At 50.1% G+C, this 27,872-nt stretch overlaps 1 protein-coding gene and 1 long non-coding RNA gene across 2 annotated transcripts; both read left to right on the top strand.

Moving 5' to 3' along the window:
• Positions 1-103: 103 nt before the first annotated feature.
• On the top strand, positions 104-23,366 carry PUSL1 (pseudouridine synthase like 1). Its single transcript, XM_084300079.1, has 8 exons — positions 104-224; positions 1,449-1,506; positions 6,430-6,617; positions 14,400-14,549; positions 15,610-15,783; positions 20,565-20,619; positions 22,824-22,986; positions 23,280-23,366. The coding sequence occupies exons 1-8, from the start codon at positions 166-168 to the stop codon at positions 23,309-23,311; spliced, it is 879 nt and encodes a 292-aa protein (XP_084156205.1). The 5' UTR covers positions 104-165; the 3' UTR covers positions 23,312-23,366.
• Positions 23,367-24,700: 1,334 nt separating this feature from the next.
• On the top strand, positions 24,701-27,871 carry LOC311217785. Its single transcript, XR_014619059.1, has 3 exons — positions 24,701-24,781; positions 25,238-25,363; positions 27,733-27,871. It is a non-coding gene; the product is annotated as an uncharacterized lncRNA (long non-coding RNA).
• The last annotated feature ends 1 nt before the right edge of the window (position 27,872 follows it).

Here is a 27,872-nt window from a genome sequence, read left to right as displayed (position 1 = left end):
GGGCGGGCCTGCCGGGGGGAAGCCGGCCGAGGAGGGGCGGTGAGGCCGGGCAGGGCGCCGGGGGAGCCCCCGGGGTCGCCTCGGTGCTGTGGTGGTGGTGGCGGCGGCGGCGCCCCCCCCGGAGCTGGGAGCGGAGGGGAGAGCTTTTCCGGTGGCCCAGCGAGGATGGTTTCTCCCCCAACGCGATATTTAGTGTTTTTTCAGTACTTTGGCACTAAATATAGGTAGGTGCGGGCGCTGCCCCCGCGTGCTGCACGTGAGGCGGTGCCCGGGGAGCCCCGGGTGGGGATGGGGAGGCTGCAGGGAGGCGACTGAGGGGAAAAAAAAAAAAAGAGAGAGAATGAAAAAGAAAAAATAAAAAGAGTGCAAGGGTTTGGGGGAGCACTGAGGACATTTGGGGGAGTGCAGAGGTTTGGGGGAGAACAGTGAACTGGGGGAGAGCTGCTACACGTGCCAAGTCGGTGAGCATGGGCAGGGAATTGGGCTGCACTTTTCTACTGCCACAGGTAAATATTAGAGGATGTTTCAGACAGGAAAAGCAGAAAATGGGCAAAGGGCAAACGTGAAAGGGCAGAGAGGAAGGTGAACGTGGATACAAGTCGGTGGGAGTGCAGGTAATTATGTTTCATGCGGTGTGGTTTGGGAGAGCCAGCGGTGTGGGGAGCTGGTTGCCCGCGCTGCCCTGGAGATGCAGGTGGAAAGCTCCTTGGTGGAGAAAGGGAGCTGGGACTGCCTTTCCCCAGGCCTTAAACATCCCACATACGTCGTTAGGCTTGTTTACATAAAAAAGAGTGTGTGGGAGAATTATTGCAGCCCCAGCTTGTGGAGTCGTGCCTATCTACATGAGGGTTTTCCAGAATAACACCACCATAAGCCAAAACCCACACTTCCCTTGCACAGCGGAGTTTGTCTCGTTGTGGGTACTGGCCTAAATTACCCTGCGTGGTTGCAGGTAGGCCAAGTTTGGCCTCAGGACATCTCTCTGCACTTCAGTGCCTTCTGTGAGTGGTTGTGACTCCTGCAACAGAGAAGGAAGCTCACCCCAAATCGTGTCTTCACATCCACAGGGCCTGCAAGAAGGGGTCCTACAGTGGCATTTAACTTAGGCCCTGAAAAAATCTTTCCCTGCAAACCCTTCTCTAGTGGAATTTGGCTGCCTCATCTTCTCAACCCATCAGAAGGACCAGTTCAGGAGGTAGCACTGGCAGGATGATTTTTGTGTCCAGTCACCTTTCCAGAATGCCACCTGTTTTTGTGTCCATTTTTCAAAGTGTTTTGTCCCTGCAAGTTGTGTAAAAAGATGTAGGTTGCTCGGCAGCAAGCAATTTGATAGTGAGTGCCCAGCATTAACTTCTGGATTTGTTGGTGGACTCTGTGTTAAGACATTGTGTAGAAAATGCAGGGTCGTGATATGTATCATTAACTGTTGTATTTGTTTTGCTCTGCAGTGGGGTGATGGAAACTTCAGCTAACCAGTCAGGGATTGGAGTCCAGAACTGCTTGGAGGTATGTCCTTGCTAATCATACTGTCATTAAAATGAAACTTCATGGTATTGCCCAGGTCACGTTTGGGGCAACATTTGGCAGGCCAGGCCCTGCCTGTGTATTAATAGCCAACATTTTCATGATTCTGTTCTCATTACCAGTCAGACTCTGTGGTCACAAACTGGAGCAGTGCTCCGTGCTGTGCCTGACTTTACTGGGTGATGGTTCTTGCATTGCCTCGCCAAGCAGCCCACAGAAGGAAAGTGTGATGAGTTAATAGCTTGAAGAGGAGTTCTCAGGATGTATTTGAATGGCTCCTTGCCTGAGACCATTGTGGAGAAAGTGTATAAATATTGTGCAGATCTTGAAAGAAGAGCCCCAAAGGACTTTCTATCATTTATCTAATCCTCTGAACCATCCAGCGTCTCAGCCCCAGGCGCCGGACTTTGGGTGAGCCCAGCAGTTGTTTTGCATTACCCAAGTCACTTTGTTTTAACAAGCGAATGGGTAGGATGGGTGATTAAAGGGGAAGAAAAAGAAAAAGATAAACTTATTTGGTGTTGTCTTTTCACAGTATCAGCATTTTGCTGGCCAGTTCTGGGATATGTGCTTTGCTTTCATGTGGTGGTATTGATGCTGGGCACTGCTGAGCAGGGCTGTGTCTATTAGAACCACATGAGATGTCTTAAAGCAAGTTTAATAGAAAACTTCTGGGGCCTGTAGGAATTTATCTTCCTTCCTCCATTTCTGTGCAGCCTTGAACTTCATAACACTCGTTTCCAAAGCCAGGAAGGCAACTGAAGGGAAGGGCAAGATTAAATCTGTAATGAGATCCTTATTCCATTCTATGTATGTTCAGACATTTGTTTTGTTTGCCATTAGAGGCAAGCAAATAACCTGTGAAGTGTAGGCTGTGTGTACCAACAGCTGGTGTCATTAGAAGTGGAGAGGACTGGTTTGTGAGGGTGTTCTGCAGTCCTCCAAGTGCCAAGGTAGAGCTGCTGAACCGTGGCTGATCCGGAGGCCTGTCTGTAACCCTCTGTCACCGTGTCTGTATCATACAGGACGTGCAGATGCCTGAAGGAGCTTTTTAATATCTCTTCGAGGCAGGCTTTGCAGCCAAATATATTTGGAGACAATATATTTGACCTGAAATACTTGGAAGCCCAGCTTGCTTGCGGTGGGTCCAGAGCAGAATTCCAGACCTTGCTTTCCCAAATCAGGATGTTGGAGACCTGTGATTTGTCCCCCTGCAACAAGGAGGGCAGTGCACGTGCTGCAGGGCTCCGTGTTCTAGTCCTAATTCTTACAGATGCCCCTCCTGGAAAGGAAAATCTCCCGTGCAGCACCTTTTGCTGAAGTGAGCAGCTGCTGCTTGTGCTCACAGGCACCGTGTGTGAGGCCTGCTCGGATCTACAGAATGAAGTTCCTTTTTGTGTTGGGTTTGAAGCATCTCCTGAGCGTGCTGTTTCCCATTGTGCTGGCGAATGCTGCCCAAAACTAATCCTCCCACATGAAGCACTGCTTTGGCCAGCAGCCTTGTGCTAAGTCCAGATATTATTCCTCATGAAAGGAAGAGAGGGAGAACGAGAACATAGATGAACTCTGTGCTATGCAAAGCAGCTTTGGTACAACTTCCCTCTCTCAGTTAAGAAAAAAGGAGGAGGAAAGAAAGGAAAACTGACTCAGAAGTGTTACCTTCATTGCCTGTATGTATAATCATTCCAGCAGCATGGAAGATTGCTTTGGAAACCTTTCCTTGCAGCAGGAGCCACTTTCTCAGCCTTTTCTTCTTGGCTTTCACTACATTTCGCTCTTCCTGTGAGAATGAATTAGGCTCTTAATTAGTTTCAGTTGACATAGCACCCCTTGAGTCAGCAGGGCTGCGATGACTTGCAACCAGAAGCTTGCACATTATTATTTATTAGAACCCAGCAACTTATAAATTGTGCAGCATCCCTGGCAGTGCAATGCGATTCCTGTGTCTGTGCAGCTAAAACCACCGTGGATGTCTTCCACCGACGAAACCAATAAGCAATCCAGCTGCTGGGAAAGAGCAACACACACACATTTTTTCCAAAATATTCCTAATGCACATCTTTCTCTCGAGCACACCCATCCTCGACTGATCTGTCAGGTTCCTTTCGTGGTTCCCAGATGCTCTGCAGGGGTCTTTGGTGGCTGAGCATCTTGAGCAGTTTTTTATTTAGACTTCAGGGAGAGAAGTGGATGAACTTTTGCTTCCCAGCCATCGCCGGTGTATGTTAACAGGCCTGTTCTTCATCTCCCCTCTACAGCATTTGTACAGGGGGGGGGAAGAGAACAGAGCTGTGAATAATAATAGCAATCTGGAATGTGGATTTGTATTGTTCTGGCACACAACAATGGAAATTTCAGTAGGATTCAAAATATGGAAGTGCTTAGTGAATGAATCTGGTTAGCAGAACAGGCCTGCTAAATGCAAGTAATGCTTCCCCCTGCACCACGGCTCTGCAGGGCAGTACAGGTACAGAGGGACACCCAGGGATGCTTGTTGCTGCCCCAGGAACATGGTTGTCTGGAACAGTTCTGGCTCAGGAAGTAAAGGCAGGATGGAAGTGGGTGCAATCCAGCTCAGCAGGTGCCCAGCCAAGATTTCAGTGCCTGTCACCAAGCACCTGCTGAAGAGAAGGACACTTGCGTGCTGTCTGGCCTAAGGAAGGGAGCAGAGACCTGTGAATTTTGAGAAAACGAGAGGAGAACCCAGCTCCTTGATTCTTGCATCTCCTCTGCTGCCTTTTAGCACCCCTGGGTAAATTGCTTAACTTCTGCCTCAGCTTCCCCCGCTGGAATCCAGAGCTGATGGATGGGACCTGAATTAACAGCAGCAATTTTTGAGTTCCTCAGGTGACAGCCCTGCTGGTTTTAGCCCTTTTATTTTATTTTTTTAAGGGCAGGAAAACCTGGTTGCCGTTCAAGCAGTTACTAAATGTAAATAACGCATCTTCTTTTTGCAGCTCAGCGTGGGTTACGTTGGCAGCTCAGGGCACACAGGAACCAGCAGAGGACGGTACCAGCTGCCTCCAGGTGCCCAGGCCCTCTGGATGGCACAGAAAGCAGACATACGTAGGGGAGGGGTCAGAAGGAAATTGCCTGTGACGAATTCAGCAAGAAGTGCTCTCTGTAAGAAGATTATTTCTCTCTGTAAGGAGAAAAGCGTGCAGGAGAAGGGCAGCTGTGAAAACACCATGGAGCTGCCTCTCTGGGTTCTGTGGCCGGAGCAGAGAAGCAACGAGATTCACCTCGGAGCCTGCAATCCTCTCCTCCTCCCCAGTCTGCTCTCCAAAAAGGCCCAACCCTCGCAGGCAGAGGAGAGATCCAGGCTTTTTGGTGTTCCCGTTACCCAGCTCTGTCTGGATGCAGTGCGGGGATCCAGAGTGCTGCATCCAAACTTCCCCGAGGCCATAGCAGGAAGAAAGGAGGATGTTCTCCCCTCTTCTCTCTTCCTCTGCCTCCTCTCAGCTCTCTTCCCACTGGCACTTTTGTGCCTGGCGGCAAAGGAGGGGGAGACGAGGCCAGGGGAAGAGGAGCCTGCAAAACCCAAACATATCTGTGCAGAAACTTTGCTCTTAAAAGCAGCTTCTGCTCGAAGACAAATTGCTGAGGCACAAGCCAAGGTCTGCTGCAGAAAACTATTTGATTTCTGTCTGCTTCTCTCTGCTTAAGGGCGATAAATAAAGATTTTCATTGTTAATTGTAACCACATGTGAACTCCAAATAGAAGGATTAGGAAGGGGAAGAGGCTGGGGTCGTTTCTGTTCTGTTTCCCAGGCCTTCCTCTGCCGCTCAGTTACGTTTTTCCTTGCCTCCCTGTGCTTGTTAATGGTGTGTTTCTGAGAGCCCAGAATCCTGTCTGCTCAACTCGTAGGAATCTGGAAGGCATTTGTGAGTCAGCAATTCAAGCTTTATTGACTCTTGGTACCAAATTGAAATCTAATAAAGACCACTGCTGGGTTCGCTGCTCAGGAGGGGAGATGGAAGAGCAGGAAATTTCTAGCCATTCATCTGCTTTTCTGCTTTTCTTTGTTTTCTGTTTTTCCCAGTCTTGCAGATATGCTTCATTCATAGACCCTAATAAAGCACATCGGGTTTTCTGTCTCAGGGCCTGTCGTCGCAAAGACAAAAACTCTTTTGCAGCTCTGGTAACCTACTTCCCAACCTTGCTGTGTGCAAGACCTGCTGTGGTTTTAACATTGTTTTAGGAAGTTACTGCAGTCCCAAGGTTTCTGACCCACCAGAGTTTACCTTTGCCCCTTACCAAAACCCACCCTGCCTTTGCTAAATGTAGACCTGTCTGGGAAGACCCTGAAATATTTGGCAGCCGATTAACTGTTTAACTCCATTTTGTGTGCATTTTCTGACCATCTTAATTAGAAGACACTCTCTTAGGGACTGTAGAAGCAGGGAGTATCAGGAAGCTCTGTCCCGTGACCGCTGGTGGCGTGTGGTTGTCCTGTGGTTCTTTACACCTGCTGGGATGGCTCAGCATCAGCTCCTCCACTGCTGGTGTGTTTTATGAGAGCCGTGCCTTGATTCTTAGATCCATTTATATATCTCAGTGGGACGAATAACCGCGTCACATCAGTGCTGTGCTGCTTCTTGCTTGGTCCCTGGCTCCTCCTCCACTCGTAACAACTAATGGAAGCGTGTTGCCTCCTGTAGCCCTGCTCCTGTTGGGGATGGAAAAGAAATCCTGCCTGCAGCAATAGCTGCACTATTTTACACCTTTCTGCTTAGCTGTGGGTTGCAGGGGTTGTGTCTGGGTGTGAATGGGTAACTCTCTGTCCTCTTTTCTACTCACCTAATGATATAAAGCAAAGGATGTGGAGATCCTGAGGACTGTGGTTAGCAAGGGGGAGGGCACTGCTTCTCCTGTTCATGGTTCTGTCTCACGTTGACTTGCAGAAGGCAGCACAGAACCTGAAGCCCGTTGTTCCCATCAAGTTCCACATCTCCAGCCGAACAGACAGTGGCGTTCATGCTCTCTGCAACGCTGCTCACCTCGACATCCAGCGGGCACCGGGGAAGCCAGCTTTTCAAGAGAGAGAGCTCATCCGTGGTCTAAATCACCACCTGAAGTCTGAACCAATCCGGTGAGTTAGTGGCAAGTCAAAACCTTTTATTTCACCCTTGCTGGAGGAGAGGGAAATGCAGCAGTGATCTCCCATCTTCACTCACAAGATGTATTTTTTCCTGTTTTGTGTTGGCAAATCACTCCCATGCACGTCTCTCCACTACTGCCAGACCGCTCGTACATTCAAGACTGCTGCTGTTATACTGTTGCTCTTAGGAGATCGTCTATGCTGGCACCACTAAAACAAAAAACCCTGTGAGAGACGAGGGTCACCATGCGAGCAGTGAACCCACTGGAGTGACTTTCATTTTCCATGAGCCATACATGAACTTTCGGTGATGCTTTATTCCCCAAACTCATTTTCTTTGCTTGCTGAACTAGCACCTAACAAAAGCTTGGCTGCAGCATCGCATCTGACTCGTATCTGTGCAAAACGATGAAAAACAGACAAAATTGCTTTTAGTGTCAGCATTCTGCTCCTCCTTTCCATCGCCATCAACTTCTTTTCTTCCCAGCTAGACCACAGCCACCACATGACATGATTTAAAGAAGTTGCATGACAAGCTCCAGTTTAATATTTTTATAACAAAATTGGATTGGTTTTGCTCAATGGGGTAGATAACCAGTCCTCCTTATCCTGTACCCAGCTGTAAAAGACTCGGGAGAGCTGCATGTGAATTTAGTAAGGGGGTTGGCACAACAATTTACAGAGAACAGAACAGCTGCCATTTCTTTTTCCTATTTTCTTTTTTTTTTTTTTCTTTCTTTCTGTTGGAGTTATTGCTTCTTCTTGCAAAATCTCAGAATGGACTTATTCTGCGTGAGACCCAGGTCTAAATGCCCACCCTCAAAGGCAAAGAATCAGCAGTTTTTGCCAGGAGCTTGCATCAATTAGATAAGCAATTGCTCTGCCTTGTGAATTTTTCAAAAGGTGGATTGAATTTAATTTTCTTTGCTTTCCTTTCCAAGCTGTCGTGCAGTTTCTCTGTCAGCTGCCAAACAGTTGCTGTGTTCTTCCCCAGGCACGGGTGCGTTTTTATGGTTAAAGTGTAAATCGAATGGAATATTGGGGTTTTAGGCTGAAAACCAAATCTGGGCTGGTGTCATACAATCAACATGCCATTTACCAGCAGCTGCTTTGCTGCTCTCTACTCTTCCTTGTGTTACTTTGTCTTATTTGCATGAACTGAAAACTGTTCCAGGCATGGACTGTCCCTTACGAGGAGTGTGGCAGAGGACTTCAGAGTGTTGTACGAGGAGGTGGGTGTTTTATAGGGACTCTTTGGGTGAGCAGCAGCACCTTGATGCAAGATGCCAGGTGGTAATTACTCAGAGGACCTGGCTGCTCCGTTTCACGTTACTGCTCTCTGGTGCCATCAACATAAAGGAAGATTATGGAGACAAATTCCCCATGCCAGAACAAGAACCCAGGACAAAAAAGCAAATCCCTCCCCACCCCAGCGATGGGATTGCTGTAAGAGTAGTGGCATGACTGTGAAGCACCCTCCCCCTTCCCACTTCACCCAGCCTGCTTTATTTTCTAATCTCCTCTTTGTGAAACAGGGCCTGACCCAAATGCCAACGCAGCAAGGCCTGGGATTTGAGGGCTGACATCATACTTGCATCTGTCCTTCGTTTTGCAAGGGAGGGTTCCAGTTCTCCGTGGCCTGTGGAGCAGGGAACCCAGCTCTAGGTTTGCAGGCACTCAGACAATTTGGGGTCTGAGGGAAGGAGAGATGAATGATGATGTTTGTTTTCTCCCAGGAGGTCCTTCATGCGTGTCCCCCATGGCAGAGTGCGATGGTTTGGTTGGTTGAAGCTGTGTGCTCTCTGCAGAAGGTGTCGATCTGCAATTTAATCAGCTTCTGACTTTTTCAGAACGTACTGCAAGCGCTCAAACCTTCACCTGAGGTAGGAGCCTGAGGAAAGCAATCCCAAGTTGCAGTCTTCTCTAACCTGGACTGCTCAGGTGGGTGTTCAGGCACCTCTGCAAGGCGTGTGCCTCTGCTTTTGGAAGCAGGGAATCAGATTGCCTGCCAGAGGTAGGCAGCTCACCCACGGATGTGACAGCAGCGAGACGTTGCAGCATCCCCCGAGGTACCACGGCGCTGCCGTGCTGGGCAGGCTCCAGTTAGGTTGCAGAAATGCTGCGTCTGCATCAGCAGCGTTAAGCAGCGCTTATCCCCCACCTCCAGACTTCTGCTGTGTCATGTCTAGAGGGCACATTAACCCCAGGGAAGGAATTCCAACGTATGCTGATGGTCACGAGTGCCTGAGACAGCGGCGACTCGGTACAAGATCCCACCTTGGTGCCCTCTGCCTGTGCCTGCAGCTCTCGTGGCCTCAGGACCGAGCTTTGCACCCTTTTCCTGCAGGGTTCCTGGAGGTGTGTGGCACTTTGCATTTATTTAGAAGTGGGACCTTTTCTCTGGGGGCTCTCAGCTCAGGGTGCCAGGAGCAGAAGCTGCAGCAGCTGGCTCAGAGCCTGCTGCCTTCCTTCACCCCTGAACAAGCACCAGGGGAGCCATTGGAGGGTAAAGGGGAATTGTCAGTAAAATCCTTGGAATCTCAGCTGAGGAAGGAGGGGAGGAAGGCGCTGTAAAGGCCTCGTTGCTGGAGGCACGGAATTCCTGTTGTTGGCTGGGTGTTTCTTTGTTGTTGTTGCTTTAACCGAACTTTTCCCCCGAATACTTCCAGCTCCTCTCCAACCCCTTCAGAAGGGGTTTTGGGAGCAGCATAAGGACCTCACCACTTGACAGTCCTACACCTACAAATCGAGTTACTTCTCCGGCCCCTTGAAGTAGCAGCTAGATTCCCTTGCTTTGTGAGGACAAAAAAAAAAACAACAAAGGAAAATTTTGACAGAATACAAAGGAACATAAATGGTACAAAAGAAAACACAGGGCTGTGTGTGAACTACACTGCCCATTTGGAGGTGTCTCATGTGTTGGGATGAGGAAACACCTTTTTGCAACTTTGGTGGTTTGTCCATCCATTCAGACAGATTTGTGTTCTGGCCTCTCACTTGCCTGAATTGCCAAGCAAGTCTCTCTCACACGCTAGCCACGTTGCATGTTTAAATAATGCCTAGGAGGTACTATCCCTTGACAGCTTTCACCTTTGACATATATACAAAGAGTTTAATGTAGCTGCTGTGTAGGAGAGCTGGAGATGAATTCTTTTCAGACTGCAGCATCTATTAAAAGATTCTGAAATAGAATTTGACTTCTGTGAGGTTTTGGGTATTATTTTTGCTCAGGCTGAAAACTAGGTCAGCATTTGCACACCCTGGGAGCCGAACACTTTATGGATGCCCTAGCAATAAGAAGGAACCTGAAGTAGGTCACAGTCCTGATTACCTTCCTTAAAACACTCAAACAGTTGTTTGGGAGTCAAAGCTGGCTGATTTTCCAGCCAGAGGCTACCACTGCCATAGGCTGTGCCATGTGTCACCGGCTGCAGAATCTCAGCCTCTCTCCCCTGAGTTTAGGCTTGTGGCTTGTCACATCCTCGAACCTTCTCGTCCTACCAGACCGTGGCACGTGTGTGGGGTTGCAGCTGAAGAGAATTTTTTTAGCTGGCATCTTCAGAAGGAGGCAGTGGTGGGATCTCACAGATGGAAGAAGAGCTAACACCTGGCAGGGACGTGCCAGGAGGTGGTGTCTCCTGCTAAATCCAGGCCAGCCCCTGTCAGGTAGGCAGGCTGAGGTTATCAGGGTGCAGGCAGCTCTGACTTCTCCCTCCTCCCTTGGGCTGAACCTCTTCAAAACCGTTCAGCTGCTTTCCATTAAGGAGCTTGGTGCCGGGCATGAGTCTTAAGTGCATGCAGCAGCCAGCCCCTCCCTCTGTAAATATTACTCTGCCAAGAAGAATTCTCTCCTAATGCTGGGGAGAAAGCTCAGCACTTTTATGTGGTTGCAAGCAGGGGGTGATGGAGAGAGACGTCTTTGTGAGAACTCGTTATTGTCGATAGAGCTTGGAAGGGAAACCAGATTCCAAGCCGGCTGGCGGTATCGTCAGCAGTAATGACCTTCTTTGTAGCCTTGCTGCAGACGGGGCTCCTCTATCAGCTGATCTGCCTTTAGATCTGTGCAGCGTATCTGAAAGGCTCTTGTCCACAGAGATCAGAGCGTATTCCGCAGGTGGGGCGACCTGAGGAGGATTTGCTATCACCTGGGCAGGATAGAGCGGCAGATTCACACCTTCTATTTCTGGTTCCAGTTCTGTAAGTACACCATCAAAGCTGTCTGGGTGGCAGCAAGACAGAGCTGGGATTCCTCCCACCTCCTGCAAAGAGACATTCACCTTCTGTTGTCAGAGGAGAGGGAGGGATGTCCTGCTGGAGGACACCTTTGTATTTCACACGTTGGTGTTTCTCCTGAGATGTCTTTGGTTGTGTGTTTTTTTTTTTTTTTCCTTCTGACCCTTCTGCAATGTAGGCTCTGTCAAAAAAGCTGAAGAATGCTAAGAGTGTTTATTCACCAGCAGCCTTGCAAAAATTGGGATGTTAACAAGGCCTGAAACGTGGCATGCCTGAAGAACGGGTGGAATAAATACTGGGAAAACACTCCTAGCTTGAAAGAGCCTATGGTAGGAACTGCATCTGCTGGGAGAGTCAGGAGAGGATGCCTGCAGTGAGGAATCATGTGAGCATAAATGGGTTTTTCTGAAGGAAGCACTCTATCAGAGGGTATAAAAGGGCGCTTATTTAATAAAAATCACATAAGCGTTAACACGAGAAGCTCAAGGGAGATTAAATGCTTGTGGAGACATGTAGACAGAGGAAAATAAATGGAATACTTAATTATATTACTGTGTTTAGAAGAGGCTGGAGGTCCTAGGTTCAAACTCCATTACAGGCCTGGAGGATGTAGTTTGCATTTCTTCTGGGAGTTTATAGCAGTGGAGAGGTCTTTGGGCTTGTTATTGCAAATCTGTGTGCAGGCCTGCAGCTCAGCTTTAATTTCTTCTTCTGTGGCCTGAGCCTCTGCAGTCAAGGGGTACGAGCCAGAGGCACTTAGGCTGGCAGAAATCCCTGAAGCCCCAGCCTTTTGAAAGCAAATAAATAGGTTTGTCTGCTGCTTGCTCCCAAATGGTATCAATTTTATTTTTTTTTTGTCTGTTTTGGATCCCTTCTTCTCCACAGAGCCAGCTCCAAAACCAGGAGGGCACACGGCAGGAGAGCAGCAATCCTTCTCACGAGGGGCATCCTCTAAAGGATGTCTCTGTTCGATGCTAATAGTGGCGTTGCCTTAGGGAAACCAGGTGATTTCTCCCAGTTTCTTTTAAAGAGGAGTCCAGCAGCCTTGCAAGCTCCTTGGATTAACTGCCCAGAGTCGCTGGAAGACGAGCAGACAGAACCATTCCCCGAAGCCATCTTCTGCTCGTGTGAGATGTGAGGGTCCCCAGGAGCTCTCCTGCCCGCAGCATCCTGCTCTTTGCAGGCTCGCTGGTGCTGGGATGCTCCTTGCTTTTTGCTGCTGCAGCAAAGTCCTGTTTGTCTTGGAGGTTGTGGGGGGAGGCAGGAGGGAAGTGACCTACTTTCAACTATTTCCATCTGCTACAGTGAGCCGTGAAGCTGCCTTAAGAGGGAGCACAGAGGGTGCTGCTTCGGGCGTGCAGGTATCTGCTGTTGGGGTGTCCTTCCCGCTTGTGTGGGGGGCCAGGGCTCTGCAAAAGGCTTGGGCTTTATCCTTGTGAGGGGGTCACTCCCTGATGGCTGTTTTTGGGGTTTTAGTGCCGTCCAAGTCCTGTCCATCCGGGTGTTGTGCACCACGAGAGCGATGCCAGCCCTGCTCGTGGGTAGCACAACTAATGGGAAATGCAGAGGAAGCCCCAAGGATGTCAGATTGTGTTTTAGTGTTTGCAGACAGCCACTTGGCCCAAGAAAGGGATTCATTAGTGAGAAAAACAAGAGTACCTGGGCTGTAAGTTCTCTCTTACGGGCTCATTAAGGCTGCCTGACTTCACAGCTCCTCTTACCCACGTATCTTATAGGACTGGATGGGTTGCCAGTAGAAGTGGTTCCAGCCCGATGTCCCTTGATGTGTTTTTGGGATGGGTTTGACGAGCAAAACAGGAAGGTGGCTGTTTGCTCTCACCTCTCAGGGCACGAACATCCTTGTCACAAAGAAAAGCTGAAAACCTTTGGACTTTCTTCTACCTCTCTCTCTAGCAAAACCGAGGTTGAAATGTGCTTTAAGTATGCGCTGTTTTTTGCCTCCAGGAAGATGCTGAAGCATCTGGATGGAATACAGCTCAGGTGATCTCAGCTCTCCCCAGTTTTCCTTGAAGGGATAATGGTTTGTGAGCCAGAGGACTATCAACGAATGCTGAAATGCCGAGGGAGTGTGTGTTAAAATGCCTCTTGTATGGGACAAGGCTGCTGGGAGCTCCACGTGTGCCAGGGCAGAAAGAGGCAGGAAGGTCAGAGGGAGACATTTAGCTGAAAGGAAGCAATTTTGGAGAGGGAAGAGACATTTCTTGGTGGTAGCTGTGGCTGGGACATCTGGTTTTATCATCTACAAAGCTTCTCTTCCAGCTAAGTTGATGCTGTCCTGGAGACTTGAGGGCTAGACTCAGAGGGCTTTGGAAATATTACTGTTATGGTAAGCAGCCTTTTGAAGGCAGGCACAAACACACTGCCTGTCCTTTGAGTCAGTGCTTCACAGCTGCACGAGGGCAGTTCTGAGCCAAGCAAAGAGGTCTGGAAGAGCTCAGCAGCTTGGGAACGATGCTGCATTAATTAGTTCCTAGCTTGCCAGCCTAGAGCAGGGACAGAAGAAACATTTCTTCGCCTATCAGACTCGGCGTAGCAAATTCCCTTTATGGCTGTGCATTAAGGCAGTCAAATCTTTGAAAAAATGTTAGGTTTGAGCATGGCTGGGTGAGGGCCACAGGCACGATGAAGGAGATGTTTTCTTCCAGGGCTTTAAGGAGACCGGCACTCTGCTTCTGTTTTGGTTGGCCTGGTAGGGAAGGTAGGGGATGAAAAGTCCAAAGGGAATGATTTCCACAGCTGCTTTGGTGCAAAGAGGATTAATTACGATTTTCTTTGTTCTTCTAGCGTAGTGGGGATACGGAAAAATTGGTAGGGGTTCTTGTGAAATACACACTTGACATTTGGAACAGCCACTGAAAGGCTCCCGACCTGCTGTGGTCGTGGTGCAGCACAGCATAATGTCCTCCATATGTGAGATAGATTTCATCCCCAGGATCTTGGGAAACCTCAACCGTTGCCCTGCTTGTTTGTTTTTGGAGAACTTTCCCCCGAGTGATTCGCATTCGTGCACGCAGATGAATGCCTCCAAAGAGCCAGCACGCACACGTGTGCCTTCAGCACCTAACGGGGTGGGAACAACGCGGCCCCCTCACCGTGCCATCCCCAAGAACAGGAACCCAAACGTGACATTCAGCTGAAGGGAAAAACTGTTGGCAGCTGAACTCGATTATTGGCTGGAAATTGGGGCCAGGATGCTCGGAGTCACACCGGTGAGATCGCTAGGAAGCGTGTGGGTTTCCACCAGCAGCAGCGTCTCCTGCAAAGACGACTCCCACAGCATGCCAGCATTTATTTCAGGAGCTGTTGGGGTGTGTTAGAAGGGCACGGTGTCGGCAGACACCTGGGGCAGCCTCCGCTTGCGCTTCTTGGGTAGCAGTCAGCTCTGTGATATTTGATGTCTTGTAAGTGCAGTTCCTCAAAGCATCCATTGCATGTCTCAATTCCATACACGTGGAGACCAGCACAAGTTTGTGCGTTGGTTCATGACGTTTCTGTCCATCCCTTTCTCTTTTCTACCAGCATTTTGAGTGCCCACCGAGTGACCAGTGACTTCCACGCACGCTTCTCGGCGCTGTCAAGAACCTACATCTACCGGCTGCTGTTGGGCTGCGCTCACTGGTCTGAAGTACCCGTGTTTGAAAGGGACCTGTGCTGGGCTCCTCCGGGGGGGTAAGTGGCTCCAGAAACCCTCCCCGGGCAGCTGCCCCAGCATTTGGGGAGGAGGTGATGTCCACGTGTAAGACCAGACCCCCAGTTCACACTGGAAAGGATTCTCTGTTGAAATCAGTGGAACTGCACTGAGTTATGGGTGGTGAGACCTGGGACTTAGAGCTCTTTTTGTGTTTTTTTCTAATTCTTGGCCTGCTCCTGGTGATGGCTGCATGTAGGCCAGCTTTCTCCTTCCCAATCTGGGCGCTTGTGTGTTTGAATAGTAAGTGAGAGCCCATGACTCTGAGCAGCCCTACGATAACAAACCGGTGTGTCTGGCTCAGCGCTCATGGAGTAGCCACTGAGTCATAACAAATTAGGGCTTGTATATGGAAGGGAAGAAAAACAAGTTCAGTGCCATTTAAAAACACTTAGGACACGATAAACAGCGGGCAAGGAAATAACAAACAAACCCCAGAAGAAAATTTGTAATTGTCTTTTAGATGAGGTTGTACTGAGACAAATAAAAGTTCAAGAAAACTGGACTTTTTCACAACATTCTGGTTTCATTCACGTCCAGTTTGCACACCCATTCCACTCCTATTATTTCCTAATTTCATCTTTTCAAAGGTTTGGAAAACCATCACAGTGTTTGACACTCTCTTACCTGCCACCTTCCTTTTGAATTTGTAAGATACTGCAAAGGATTTTGGTTCTCTTGTCCTCTGCTCTAGCCAACAGTTTGGACAGAGCTATTTTTAATTCAGTTGTTATTGAATTAAATTAAAGATCCTGCAGCACAGCAGGATAAAGGTTTATGAAGAAGTCTGTGCCTGCCAGCCCCTGACCTAGCCTGGGGTTTTTTTGAACACCATCAGACCTCCGGTCATTTGGCATCTTGCTTTGTGGTTTGGGCTGTTCCTGGAGAAACTCCTCTTGCAAAATGTCTTTCCCCAGTTCTGCAACGTTAAATCTGCATGCTAGGTTTGAGCCTCTCATCAATTAATTAGACTTTGACGCACACAACGTACTTGGTCCCACTCAACACTCCTCTCTCTTTGCTCTGCATGTTTAATTTCAGCTACCTGGATGTGCCTGCCATGCAGGATGCAGCACGGTTCCTGCTGGGAACCCACGACTTCAGCACTTTTCGCTCGCTGAACTCTGAAACACCCTTTCAGTCTCCGATCAGAACCATCCTCCAGGCAGAAATCCAACCCTCTTCTGGCTTCCTGGCTCACCACTATGAATCCAGGTGAGAACAGGGCCCCTGGCTGGGGGATTGCTCTGCCCAGCTGGTGCTTGCTTTGTCCCAAAAGCTGCTTTCCAGCTTTGTGTTGAGAACTGACCTCCTCCTCCTCCTGCATCGCCTTCCCAGCCCTGGGTGGTGTCAGCAGGGCTTTGCCTGGTGACGGTATGGAAAGGACATTTCTTTCCCTCTCCTGCCCAATGTCCTCATGGAGAAAGCTGAACAGGGCTGAGGGTGGAAGAGCTGGGCCAGTTGTTTGTGCAGGAAGGCAGGATGTTGTAAACTGATGTACAGAGCCAGGCACGGAGCAATCCTATGAGGTGCTTCCAGCATTTACACTCGTTTTGGTTGCTAAAAGCCAGCCCAGCCAGGGGACAGGATTATTTTTTTCCTGTTTCTATCTTAGCTTTGCCTGCAGGCTGCAAATAGGAGGAAAAAAAAAAAGCCACCTAACACTTAGGTCACAGCTGTAGCTCTGCAGGTCCACGCAGTTCACTCCAGCAGCTCCTGCCTCCTTCCCAGGGGATGTTGATGAAGGAAAACCAATATTTCTCAGTCAATACATAAACAACAGATTGTTGCGTGTCAGGTTCTTTCAGGACCAGGTCTTGCAAGTATTGAAATGAAGTGGCTGCATGTATTCTCTCTCTCCCTAGCAGAAAGTGAAGTTTTTTTCCCAGGAAGATCATGGGTACTTAGCATCTGAGCATGGCCCCTGCTTTCATGCCTCTTTCTTTCGGAGAAGTGTGGCCGTTGTGCTTCAGCTTGAGAGCAAAAGTTGCTATTGTCTGCCTCCAAACCACGTTTTCCTTGTTTCTGAGTAGAAAACCCTTTTCTTCATAGTTTTCCCTCCGGTAAATTTGAATACCTCCTGAGCCGGCTGCAACAGTGAGTGCCATGCTTCAAGCTTCAGCTGGGCCTCGCTGCAGTTTGCAAATAGCCCGCTCTTGTCTTCGACTGGCGTGTTTTGCCAGCAGCAGTGTGGGACAAAACCCAAAAGGGAGCTGCAAAAAACAGAGAGAGCTGTATGCTCGGAGCCTTTCAGTTCCTCCCAGTCTCCCTATTCAGGGTCAGGAAGAAAAAGGCATTTTGTCTGCTCCCTGCTTTCCCTGCTGGGTGCTGCTGCCTCTCAATACACAGCCTCGTTAAGGGGCACCCAGCTGGGTACAGCTCCCGCTGGTGCTCCCTGCTGGACAGGCACATGGGCAGCCAGCAGCAGCTCCTTCCTGCCTCCTTGCAGCACTGTCCCCAGGGGAAAAGGAGGGGAAGACAGAAAAAGTAGGGGAAAATGGGGGCTGTCACCTGGCTGCATTCCTGCTGCTCATTATTGGGTTGCCACTGCGGGATGGGGAACGTGGCCTCCATCCCTCTGGGGTGGTCATACCTAGGGGCACGAGTAACAGCCCAGGACTTCACCCCCAGGCTCATCTTGTCCCTTGTGATGAGGAGCAGTGTGAGTGGCAGAGAAAACAAGGTGAGTATTAAGTAAAATAAGTCGTTAAGTCTCACCAAGGCCACCTGTGATTGCATAAGGGCCAGGTTACCTCCCCAGTCCCGACCTGCTGTTGTCAATTGGCCAGTCAATGAGATTCGGCTCAGATCACCTTTTTTATGCCTTCAATTTTCATGTAAAAAAACGAATTTGCCACTCCTTGCATAACTTGCTGCAGAAATCCATCCCACACAAGGCCAAAAACAACTCACGAGAGAGAAAGCAACCCTAAAAATTGGTTGAAAAGCAGCAAAGCTGTTGCTGATAGGGTATTTTTGCTTGATGACACACGCAGCCGAGCTTGTGTTTTGTAACAAGGCGTTTTTATAAAAGTGTCGATATTGATTGATTTAATGAATGTTTAGGCTGACGAGGGTGGCTTCGAGAAGCCTCATTTCAACGTGTTTAAGTAGCACTTAATTAACAAAGCGTTACAAAGGAGGTATTAAACAATATAAACCAGTTTTCTGACCTCGAGAAAAATGCTCTGGGGTCAGCGTGGTTGTGGCAGGCTGGGTGGGTGGTTTTGGTTGGGTTGGGGTTTTTTACAGCATCCCAGTTCCTTCTGATCTGTAAAACACTCCCTGGGGGGACAGTTGCAGCCGTGGAGCTTGGAGTTTCTCTGCCCACTCTGCAAATAAGACAGCAAACGTGCCCGAGGTGCATGTGTATCTCTCCCTGCAGGAGCAGCATGAGCCATCCCCGCAGTGAAAGGCTCTGATAGCATTAAAAGCTTATAAATAGATTTTTTTTTCAAAGCCTAATCTGAGGAGCTTTATTTTCTCCTTCGGAGGGGAGAATCCGCAGCACGATAAACCACGGTCTCTTAGCGAAATAATGCAGCTTTTCATTGCCATTCTTCCTTTCCTTTCTGAACTTCACCCAATCTTCTGAATTGAGCGCTTGTCTGCCTAAAAGGCCGACTGTTCAAATGATTCCTTCCGTCAACCTCAGTTGCTCAGCAACAGTGGAAGTGGAGTCGCTGTTCCTGCCCTACAGAATGCCTCTGAATGCTAAGGATGTGCTGGGAGCCTTAGCCCCGTTCCTGGGCAGTGACTGCTGTCACCTGTTCTCGAAGCTGAGCATGCATTATTCATGGCAAGGTGCTGCCTTCTGCTGCCAAGTGGAAAAGGCAGCCCGAGGTTTGGCTCGTAAGCAAAATTATCAGCCAGATTGACAAGGAAAAGAAAGTTTCCCTCCTAAAGAAAACCCCCTTGTTCTCTTTCAAAGCCTCCGTGGTGTTTTTCCTGAGTATCTCAAGCTGCCTCTCACAGCTTGGTGGCCGCCAAGTGAGGAGAACCCTGGCTAGAGGCCGTGGGTGCAGTTTGGAGGGGGGCCTTTGCCCCTCTTTGGGAAGAAACCTGCCTCTTGTGCCTTGCTGGGGCTGAGCAGCACCGTGACCTCCACGTGCTGGGTCTGTGTGCACGTGCCTCGCGCCGCACGTGTCCGTGTGCCACATACATCGTGCTGGAGGGAGAGCAAACCGCACGGAGGTGACAGAGCATTGTCATTCCCCGACGTACAGAGGGAGCCGGGGGCAGAAGCCGCCTTTGCATTTGCCAACACACACAGCAGGGAGGGCGAAAAGCAGCGATTTATCTGTGAATCCTGAAAAAACAGCTCCTGGCCGCTCCCTACGGTGACAATTTCAGGATTTCTCTTCCTGCCAGCCCCGCTCCGACACCTCCCACCCCATTGTCCCCGCTTCATCCTCCTGCCCTTCCCAGAGCTCTCCCCTCCCAGGCCACGGGCAGCCCGTGATGCCCAGGTGTCCCTAGTAAGCCCAGCCTGTCCTTGTGACCCCCCCGAGGCAAATACCGTGTGGCTGTGCCCTCCCCACAGCTGTGCCCAATTTTGCAGCCCCGTGGTGCAGGTACCGGGCTCACAGCGAGGAGGAGAGGAGAGTTCTGGGGTGCACAAGGTAAACTTGTGTCTTTTTGGTTTAGGAGTGCTGTGGGATGTAAGGAGGGCTTAAAAACTGTTAATTAAGTTAGTTTTTGTTGTCGTTTTATTGTGCTTTGGTCCAAGTGGCTCCTGGTATTGCTTGATGGCATGGAAGATTGGGAGTGCAGCTTCTGAAGCCCAAACCTGCTTGTTTTGGGGCTCTGTTGGTACATCTGACATGTGGGGAAGTTCCTACGTGGCTGCCTAATGCCTGTATCAGATTTTTTTTTTCTGTGTGTGAAGGAAGGAAACGTCAGTGAAGTGTTGGGCTCGTTGGCCTTGGGAGAGTCCTCACAGGGAGGTGTTTGCAGCAGTTCGAGGGCCCATCTGGCAGGCTGGGCCTTCAAATACTGGAGCAGAAGTCGCGCTTACCAGCTTCTCCTTCATCTGAAGGCTTCGGATTTGTAGCTGAATTGTTGCTCCTTAATCTCCTTTTCCATCCTGGAGGTGTTCCTATCGATAACTGCCTTTTGTTCCAAATCCTGTTAGTTTAAACTGATTATTTTTTTTATTGCGGGGAGCTTGGGTGCAGCTTAGCCGTGGCACTAAGCCGTCACTTGCTGCTCTTAAACTCCCCTTTTAAATGTTTGAAATTCGGGTGAGGAAAATGTGATTTGTGCCCAGAGCATCCGAGGGCCTGAGTATGTTGCTGTGCTTCTGTCAAAGCTTCTCTCCCCACGCAGCGTTGAGCAAAGACGGGGCCTCTGCCACGAGCAGGGCTGTTGGGACTTGAAGTTTTGGGGTGTTGGGGCCATGGGGTCATCCTGCCCGCCTTGGGGTATGCGGTGGGCTGGCCCTGACAGGCAGATTTGCCTACAGCAGCTGACTCCTGGCTGTCCCAGCAGGGCAGGAGCGAGCCTGAGGAAATGAATGACTGCCCCTGGCTTCCTGCAGCGCCTGCTTCACGTGGCCCTCTTCACCCTTGGGACAGCAAATCTGCTTTTCTCATCCGCTTGCATTGTTCCCTCTCTGACAAAGGTTTCTGCCTATTTTATTTCTCACTATTGTTACTTCTCCCTTACAGAACAATGATTTATTTTTTCCCCATTTCAGCCATAGCTGCCCTACGCAGTCGTCCCCAGCAGAGAAGCACGGCAGCCTTGGGGCTGGATGAGTTGTGCATCGAGTTGCTGGCTGCTTGCAATTTCAGCTTGGTTCTGCAGTTGAATTTTGCAAAGGAAGCTGCCCGTGGGTGGTTTTGCAGGTTCCTGATCTTTGAAGCAGGCCTGGAAGATCTCAGCTTCTTACTCGCTCTGCTCGCTTGCATTCCGCTGCGGTTTGTACTTTTCTCATGAGAAGGTCTCACATCTGAGATGTGATTTTAAACGCTTGTTTTTGTTTCTTCCTTCAGGGGACTGGAGTTCTGGGAGTTGAAGTTCAGGAGCAAATCGTTTCTTTACCGGCAGGTACTGTTCAGCTCCGTGTTTGCCTCCAACATCCACAGGATCACTCTCGCTGTACCTAGGTCGTTTTTTTAGTGTCACATCCTTGTTTAGTGCCAGTTCTGTCAGGGCTTCGTGCCATACAGGGACCTGGCGTCAGAGAGGCGAGGCTCCACGTTCGCTGTTTGCCCCAGCAGAACCAGAACATCTCAGGCCCGTGTCTGAAAGGAGCAAAGTCACAGAACCGTGTGGGAGGGTGGAAAGTTTTTTTGTTTTCCACAACCTCCGTCCTTGCAGGCTGAGTGGTAAAACCAAGAGCCATATGTTCCTGCTCTGCCGCGTGGCACCGGGCCCAGCAAAGACCGCCTGGAATTTTACTTTCTGGCTTCAGAGCATGAAGCAGCCCTCGGCGTAGCACAAAGGAGAGCTGGGCAGACCTGCTGCAGCGACACAGGCATGACTGCAGGATCTCTGTCATGCTGACTGGCCTCTGCTGGGATTCCTTTGAAGTAACTCCCGTGGGGTTTTCGCTGCTGTCCTCAGGGGAGGTGGCTGTCCCCGCAGCTTCGTGGATCGGGAGCTGGCTGTTTCTGGCCTGGCCACGGTCACACTCTGGAGACAGAGTAGGCAAGAGGAGGACTTGTTTTTGGAGGAGAGAGGGGGTGTTTTGTGGGAACAGCGAGCAGCTATTTTTTATTCTGTTTTGACAAACCAAGTTCGTTTTTATCCTGTGCCAAGCGCTGCTCTGTAGGCTCTCTGACAGTGGGTGTCTGGATCTGAGCAGGGGAAGGACGACAACATGCTTGAGAAGGCTGGGTGTGCAGCAGGGATTTGCTTCATCAGATGCTCTGGTGACAAGGAGAAAAGGCTGCTAACCCATTTAATGCATTAGACTGGAAATGCTGCTTCGCGATGCTGTGCAGAAGGGAACAGCTACCAGCAGCACGGAGCCTGATGCCCTCTGCGAGCACAGCAGCAGCCTTGGTGCCAGCTGGCAGCCTGTCGGGGCAGCAGGAACAGGCTGTGCTTGGTGAGCTCGCCCTCTTCTACCTGGGCATCTGCTTCTGCGCTCTGTCACCGAGGGGGAATGAGGCTGGTTGTGTAGCTGCTGCCTTACGTGGTGCCATCCGGAGGCTTTTGTAAAAAGAAAAGGGTTAAAGAGCCTCAGGACCTGTGGGTGTTGCTTTTCCCTGCACGCAGGGCTAGCCGAGCCCGTGGTCATTTCAGCTGCCTGCCCTTAGTCTGCGTGTAGCTCACTGAGACATCAAAGCTGAAGGCACAGCATGCAATGACCTCTAGTGAGGGGTGGGTAAAACAACACATCAGGGATCTGCGCTGCTTCCCTGTGCCACCAGAACGGCCCAAAGGTGGGCTCCTGGCACAACCCCGTGCAGCAGGTGAGCAGGTGCCAAGTTTGTGCTAAGCCAAGGCTTGGAACTGCTGCAGGGAAGGGAAGCTGGGACATGCAGAGGTGTTCAGAACCCCACCTCAATGCCTTGGGGGCGTTGGGTGGGCTGTCTCACTCGGGGTGTTGGTTTTTTTTTTCTTCTTTTACATTTTTGGCTTTCTGAGAGAGAAACGGGCCCCTCCGCGGTCCCCCCCACCTGGAAAGAGTTACGTATGTGTTAAGAAGCTGTGAACCCGGCAGGCATGTGTGAGCTTCCTGCCTCGGCCGGCCGCGTGGGTGCTGCTGCTGGCTCTGAAAGCAGCCGGCCCCTGCTCAGCTCTTCCCACGTGCGATGCGAGCGAGCCTCCCTCCCGGGCAGAGCAGTGGTGCTGGAGGTTGTGTTCCAGGCCCTCATCCCATCCTTTACAATGCCCACAGCTGTAGGGAGGGAAGAATTACAACAAGCAGAGTCATTTTGCCTGTTGTTTCCCTTCCCTGCCACCAGCTTTGTCCCCAGAAGATGCTGTGGCAGCGCCCGCTGCAGGCACAAGACCCAAGCTGCCCGTGCAATCCCTGCTCAGAGTGGAAAGAAATCCACCCCTGTGGGGTGACCACAGCTGCTGGGGCGTGCTCAGGGACTAGGAACGTGGTGATTGGGATCCTGTGCAGTGACTGGGATCCACCAGTGGCATCTAAAAGAAGGGCCAAAGCATCCTTCGTGTGTCCTGCTCCATCTGGAGCAGGAGCAAAGCAGTGGCGCTGGGAACAGCTGCCCATGGGGGGACAGTTGAGGAACCCCAGCAGAGGAAGGAACCTTCTCAGCCACGTTTTGTCTTTCCAGGTCCGCAGGATGGTTGGGGCTCTAGTGGCAGTCGGCCAGGGGAAGCTAACGCCTCGCCAGATAAAGGAGTTGCTGGAGCTAAGAGATGCACGGGCTCTTCCACCGCATGCCATGGCTCCACCGTCTGGACTGTTCCTAAAATGCGTGGAGTACAACGAAGCCGGTGGGTGACGGCTGGGAACGGCAGGTGGGGACTTTGTGGGAGGCAGGCCTGATGCCCAAGGGAGCAGAAACGCCCCCGTCCCCCTGGGGGTGACATCTCATTTCTCTGCTGCTTGCTTTGTGGTAGCAGTGACCCTTCCTGCCGTCCCCCTTCCCCCTGCACATCCCCACAAACACCTCCCCAGCGGTGTGGAGGGAGCCCAGGCAGGGAAAGACCACAGATCTGAAGTGCTTCCCGTGCCATCTTTCTCCCTAAATCAATGTTTTTTATTTGTTCTTTCATTTTTTTCTCAGATTTGCACACAACAAGGGCCCCAGGAGAGTAGGAGCTGTGTCGGATACAAGTGTCTGAAGGACTGCTGGTGTGGAGGTGGCGCTGAGGTCTGCAGGGCACACAGTGTGGTGGTGGCTCAATAAACATCCCTGACTGCCCGCAGCCATCTGCCATCGTTTGTTCTCACTCTCCGAGACTGCCAAGGGGAAAGGAAGGACAACTCGGTTCTGCTTTCAGTTAACTGCTTTTTTGTCTTTTTTTTTTTTTTTTCCCCTGTAATTCTGGTGCAGGCCCAGCGCTTAAACATGTGGGAGGAGCGGGGCTGCTCCCTGTCATTTGTTTTCTTCTGCGGTGTGTGTGCGGGGAGGATGCAGGCTGAGGACGGAGGCGGACGTCGCGTTTCCTTTCTGCCCCTCACCTCTGTCACCCTGCCTCCGAGCGGCACGGTGGAAGGGCCGAGGGCTGCTGCTTCACGCAGTGCCTTACAGAAACCACCTCCGAAAGTACGAGCCGTTTCCTCCCCTCAGCTGTCACTCTTTCCTTGAACCACGGCGGTTTTCACAGCGCCCCACTACACTCACAGTCACGTCTGCGCGGTTTGGATGTGACGGGCTTCAGAGGTCACCTCAAGCCGGTTTTGTCTTTAGCAGGAACGGAGCTGTCTCACCAAGGGAAATAGTCACAGCCGGGGCTGCAGGGCCTGGGGCAGTCATCGGGGTGGCTCGGCCCCATCAGGGGCCAACAGTAGCCAGAAGGTGGCTGCTGGAGCCCCGTGGGCTCCGTTTGCTGGTTGCCACTCTCGGGTCTTCCCCAGCTGGTGCAGAGCATCCCGCGGTGCCCTGCGGGCTGTGGGGTCTCGTGCAGGGCAGGGGCAGAGGGAGCTGGTTGGTGAGTGGGCTGTGTCCTTTTCTGTTTGTTCTTTGGTTTTGTTATGTTTGGGTGGGTTTTTTTTTTGTGCCCAAGCAACAAAATGTGCATTGAGTAATGTGCTTTGTGTTTTTTTTTAATCGTGAATGACACCAGAATTCTGTCTGTTTGGGTTCTAAAATGACTCAGAGTGGTGGGTTCCAGGAAAGAGGATGAAAGTCTTGACTTGTGAAGTTTCCAGAAGAAACGATACCTGATTCAAACACTGCCCTGCAGTGGAAGCAACGCGCAGCTCGGATGCCTGGCACCACCATAATTAGTCTCTGCTTCATCCACGAGAGGAGAACTAGAGAAAGCCAAGCAGTTTGTCAGAGCAGACGGCCCTATTAGTGGTAAGAGGACGTTTCTTTGTGTGGCAATTCAAAGTGATGCAGGCTCCTGCACTCGGGGAAATAAAGGAGGGAGGAACACTGACAACTGAGCGAAAGATTATGGAACCTCCATGCAGTTTTCACTCCCTCCCTGTGGAGGATGCTGACTCTTTGCTGATTTATTTGCTCAGGGACCGAGCCTCCGAAGTTCTGGCATCTTTGGGAAATCCGGGGTCTCTGCCACAGAGAGCTGAGGCTGCCCTGCTGCTGGTGTGCCCGTTCTGGTAAGGCCTTGCCAGGGGTCGGGGTGGGGTAACGTGCCGCAGGGCTTCTCACCACAAGCCGTGGAGCTCGCCCAGCTGCACTCCAAACCCTGACGTGTGCCCACGTTTTCAGAACCCAGTTTGCCTGAAAGGGAATGGCAACTCACTCTTGTTCTTCTTCCCGGCGAGGGGAAGTGAGAGCGCAGCCACCGGCCTGCGTCAGGGCCTCGCCTGGGCTGCAGCTCTGGTACCTGCTCCGGGGGGCAGGGGGTGACCGGGGGTGGCTTTGGGGTGCAGCTTGGGGCCCTAAATCCCCCTCCAGCAGGTAGGTGGAGAGAACCCCAGCACGCACCAGCGCTGGCCCCGTGCTGTGCCCTCAGCCCCGCTGTGTGTGGGAACGCTTTGCTAGAGGGATGACTCTGCCCGGGATGTCAGTGACGGCTTCTCATCTGCGCTTCCTGTGGTTTCTCTCTGCAGCTCCGCCGTGTGCCGGGCAGGGCAGGTTGCTCTGGTGTTAAAATTACACCGAAGAGCTGCGACTCTGGAGAAGCTTCACTCAACTGCAGCTTTTGCACAAGAGACGATGGCCTGAGCTGAGCACTGGTAAGTTGCCTTTGCAGTTAAATTGATTGTGAGGCTTTACAGGGCAGAAGGCTGAAGCAGCCTTCACATTTCAGGTGTTAGGTGAGCTGCCTCCTACTGCAGGCTCAGGTACCACGGCGTTTTTTTAAGCTGCAGAACAGAAGTACCTGCTGTTGAGTTTTCTGCAAATGTTTCCCATCTTTTGGTTCTGTTAAAAACCTGTCGTGCCCATGGGCTTATTTATCTAAGCCGGTTAACTGAGCAACCCAGGCACAGCCCCCAGGCAGCAGGCTGGAGGTGGTGGTCACTGGCTGGCCCTGCAGTTAGCACGAAGAACAGCAGTGTTTTTTTGCTTCTTTTTTTCCCTAAATCCCAGAGCAACTGTTAAAAAAACAATCCAGAAGACTTTTAATTGAAATTAACATCGTAAAATGCAGTCCGTAGATATGTCTGTACAAACTGGAATGCTGAATCTGTTCTTTAGGGTCCATTGTTAATACTTGAGTGTTATGATCAGGGGTGTTTTGTGTTTTTTTTTTCCTTTTGTTGTTGTATTACCAATTGTTTTCAGTTGATTGGGTTTGGCCGCATAATACGGGGATAGTTCTGTCTGTTTGTTTGGCAGTGACACTTTAAAGCCAAAATCAGAAAAACTGTACTTGACTCAGAGTTCAGAGGGAAGAAAAGCTTTGTTTTTATAAGAAGAATAGTCAAGGCAATGCACCCAACATCCAGTGTAAACTTTCATGTATGCTTTGCTGTATTTCTGTAAATCAAGTAACTTTGTAGAGGAGCAGAGGTGCTTCTGGGTTGTCTAGAAGAAATATCAGAAGTAAAACAGGGAAAAAAAAATAATTTATTTCAGGTGAAGCAAAGTTGGCATTGGAATTTGGTTAGACTCCTGGTTTTTAAAATTGTAGGTAAGGAAGTGGTACGGTGCTGTAAGAGATGAAATTGGCTCCATGCCTGCAAAACACATGGGTACCCTGAGACTGTGTCACGTCTTTAACCTTTCTCATGGGAAATATTTTCAACCAGACAGATGTGCAGGGTGGTGTCCTGCAGTGCCTACTTGCTTAGCAATGGGTAGAAGACCAACTTGTGAAGTATTTTATGTCAGTGATTTTCTTCTCCTCCTCTTTCTTTCCCTTTTCCTGACTCCAGGTGCAGTTAAGCTCAAACGGGTGCTTGTTACCTGATGGGCTGCATCCAGGTGCAGTGGGTACTGGGGGGTATGGGTGTTTTCATACAGGCTTCCTTGTTACTTCCCTGCAGCTGAGGTATCAGTTGCTGACAAGCACGTAAGGCAGGAGCCTATTTAGGGGATTTAGTGAGGGTACAGATGCTGAAAGGAAGCATATTAGTGCTGTATCACTGTGCAAACACGTTCTTTGTGAGGCCGTGTGACCGCTCTGCAGAGGATGCGAGCGGCTCTGGGTTTTGGCAGTCCTTCTGCAATCTGATGTTGCCATCCTCCAGCACTTGGTCAGTACAAAGCATGCAAAAACTCATTTTGCCTGGCTTCTAGAGAATCTTGTGACGTATCTCCATAATGCCAGCAGGTGCTAGTTGGAAAAAAAGTCCTGTTTGTTTGTTTTGGAGTTGCTGGCTGATAATGCCTAGGGCTGTCCTCGTCTTGTAAGAAGCAGTCAATCAGGCCCCTCTGCCCATTTTACAGGCTTCTGCCTTATCTTTCCCCAGTTGCAACACTTTCCTTTGAACCTATAAAAGGTAGATGTCTGGGGGCTTTTGCTCTGGAAAAAATGAGAAAAAAGCTGTTCCAAGTTCTTGTGCCTGATGTGGTGGCTTAGTGTTTGCCTGGCTTTATATTAGTTTTCCTTTGTATGCAAATCCCTTTCTATTTGGTGAAAGACCATGGAGGAAGATGCATAGGGTTGCCTACCTGAAGTGAAACTGTTTTTTGCCTTTCTAACCTTCCAGTTACAGTGTCTGGTGCTTCTGACTGCACTACATAAACAAGTGTTGGGAGGAAGTGCAATTTCAGCATTTCCTTTGGAAAGTACCTAACGACCTTTGTGTTCATCTTTAATGGCTCACCCTTAGACACTTCTTGTGTATTGGAGCTGGGATTAATTTTTTCCACTCCCTTTAAGGGCTTCTATTAAGTTGTCTATCTCTTGATTACTTGCTCGGATTATTTTTAAATACATGACCAAAAAAACCACACTGCTGGAGTAGAGGTCTTGGGTTTGTGATGCGAGTGACCTGGCTGAGAGGCGCCCTACTGGTAACACACACACAAACCTGGCAGGGGCTCCCTTGTGTTCATTCAGCATTTCCATCTTCTGCTGATTTTAAATGCCAGTAAATAATTGGGCTGCTTTGTAATTTTAAATGCTTATGTTTTCAAAAAATATTCTTTCTTTCAGCAACACCGCTTTCCATCTGACTTCACCAAGCACAGCTGCTTAAAACCAAGATTTCCCCAGCCTCACCATCTCTGCTTTGATTAGTGTTATTTCTTAACCACGTGAGATGAAATAAAGCCTCAAACTCAAGAACCTCGTGA

The sequence above is a fragment of the Netta rufina genome (assembly GCF_964035555.1).
Source record: "Netta rufina genome assembly, chromosome: 22".
Lineage (NCBI taxonomy): Eukaryota > Metazoa > Chordata > Aves > Anseriformes > Anatidae > Netta > Netta rufina.
The sequence above is the reverse complement of the archived record's forward strand: the minus strand, read 5'-3'. Positions and strand labels throughout refer to the sequence as shown.

What these genes read in the sequence shown, in the direction of transcription:
- PUSL1 (XM_084300079.1), top strand. Translation starts at nt 166, where the DNA reads ATGGTTTCTCCCCCAACGCGATATTTAGTGTTTTTTCAGTACTTTGGC. An exon ending in CTGAAGTCTGAACCAATCCG is followed by an intron (nt 6,618 to 14,399) that starts GTGAGTTAGTGG and finishes CTTTTCTACCAG; the next exon opens with CATTTTGAGTGCCCACCGAG. An exon ending in CGTGGAGTACAACGAAGCCG is followed by an intron (nt 22,987 to 23,279) that starts GTGGGTGACGGC and finishes TTTTTTTCTCAG; the next exon opens with ATTTGCACACAACAAGGGCC.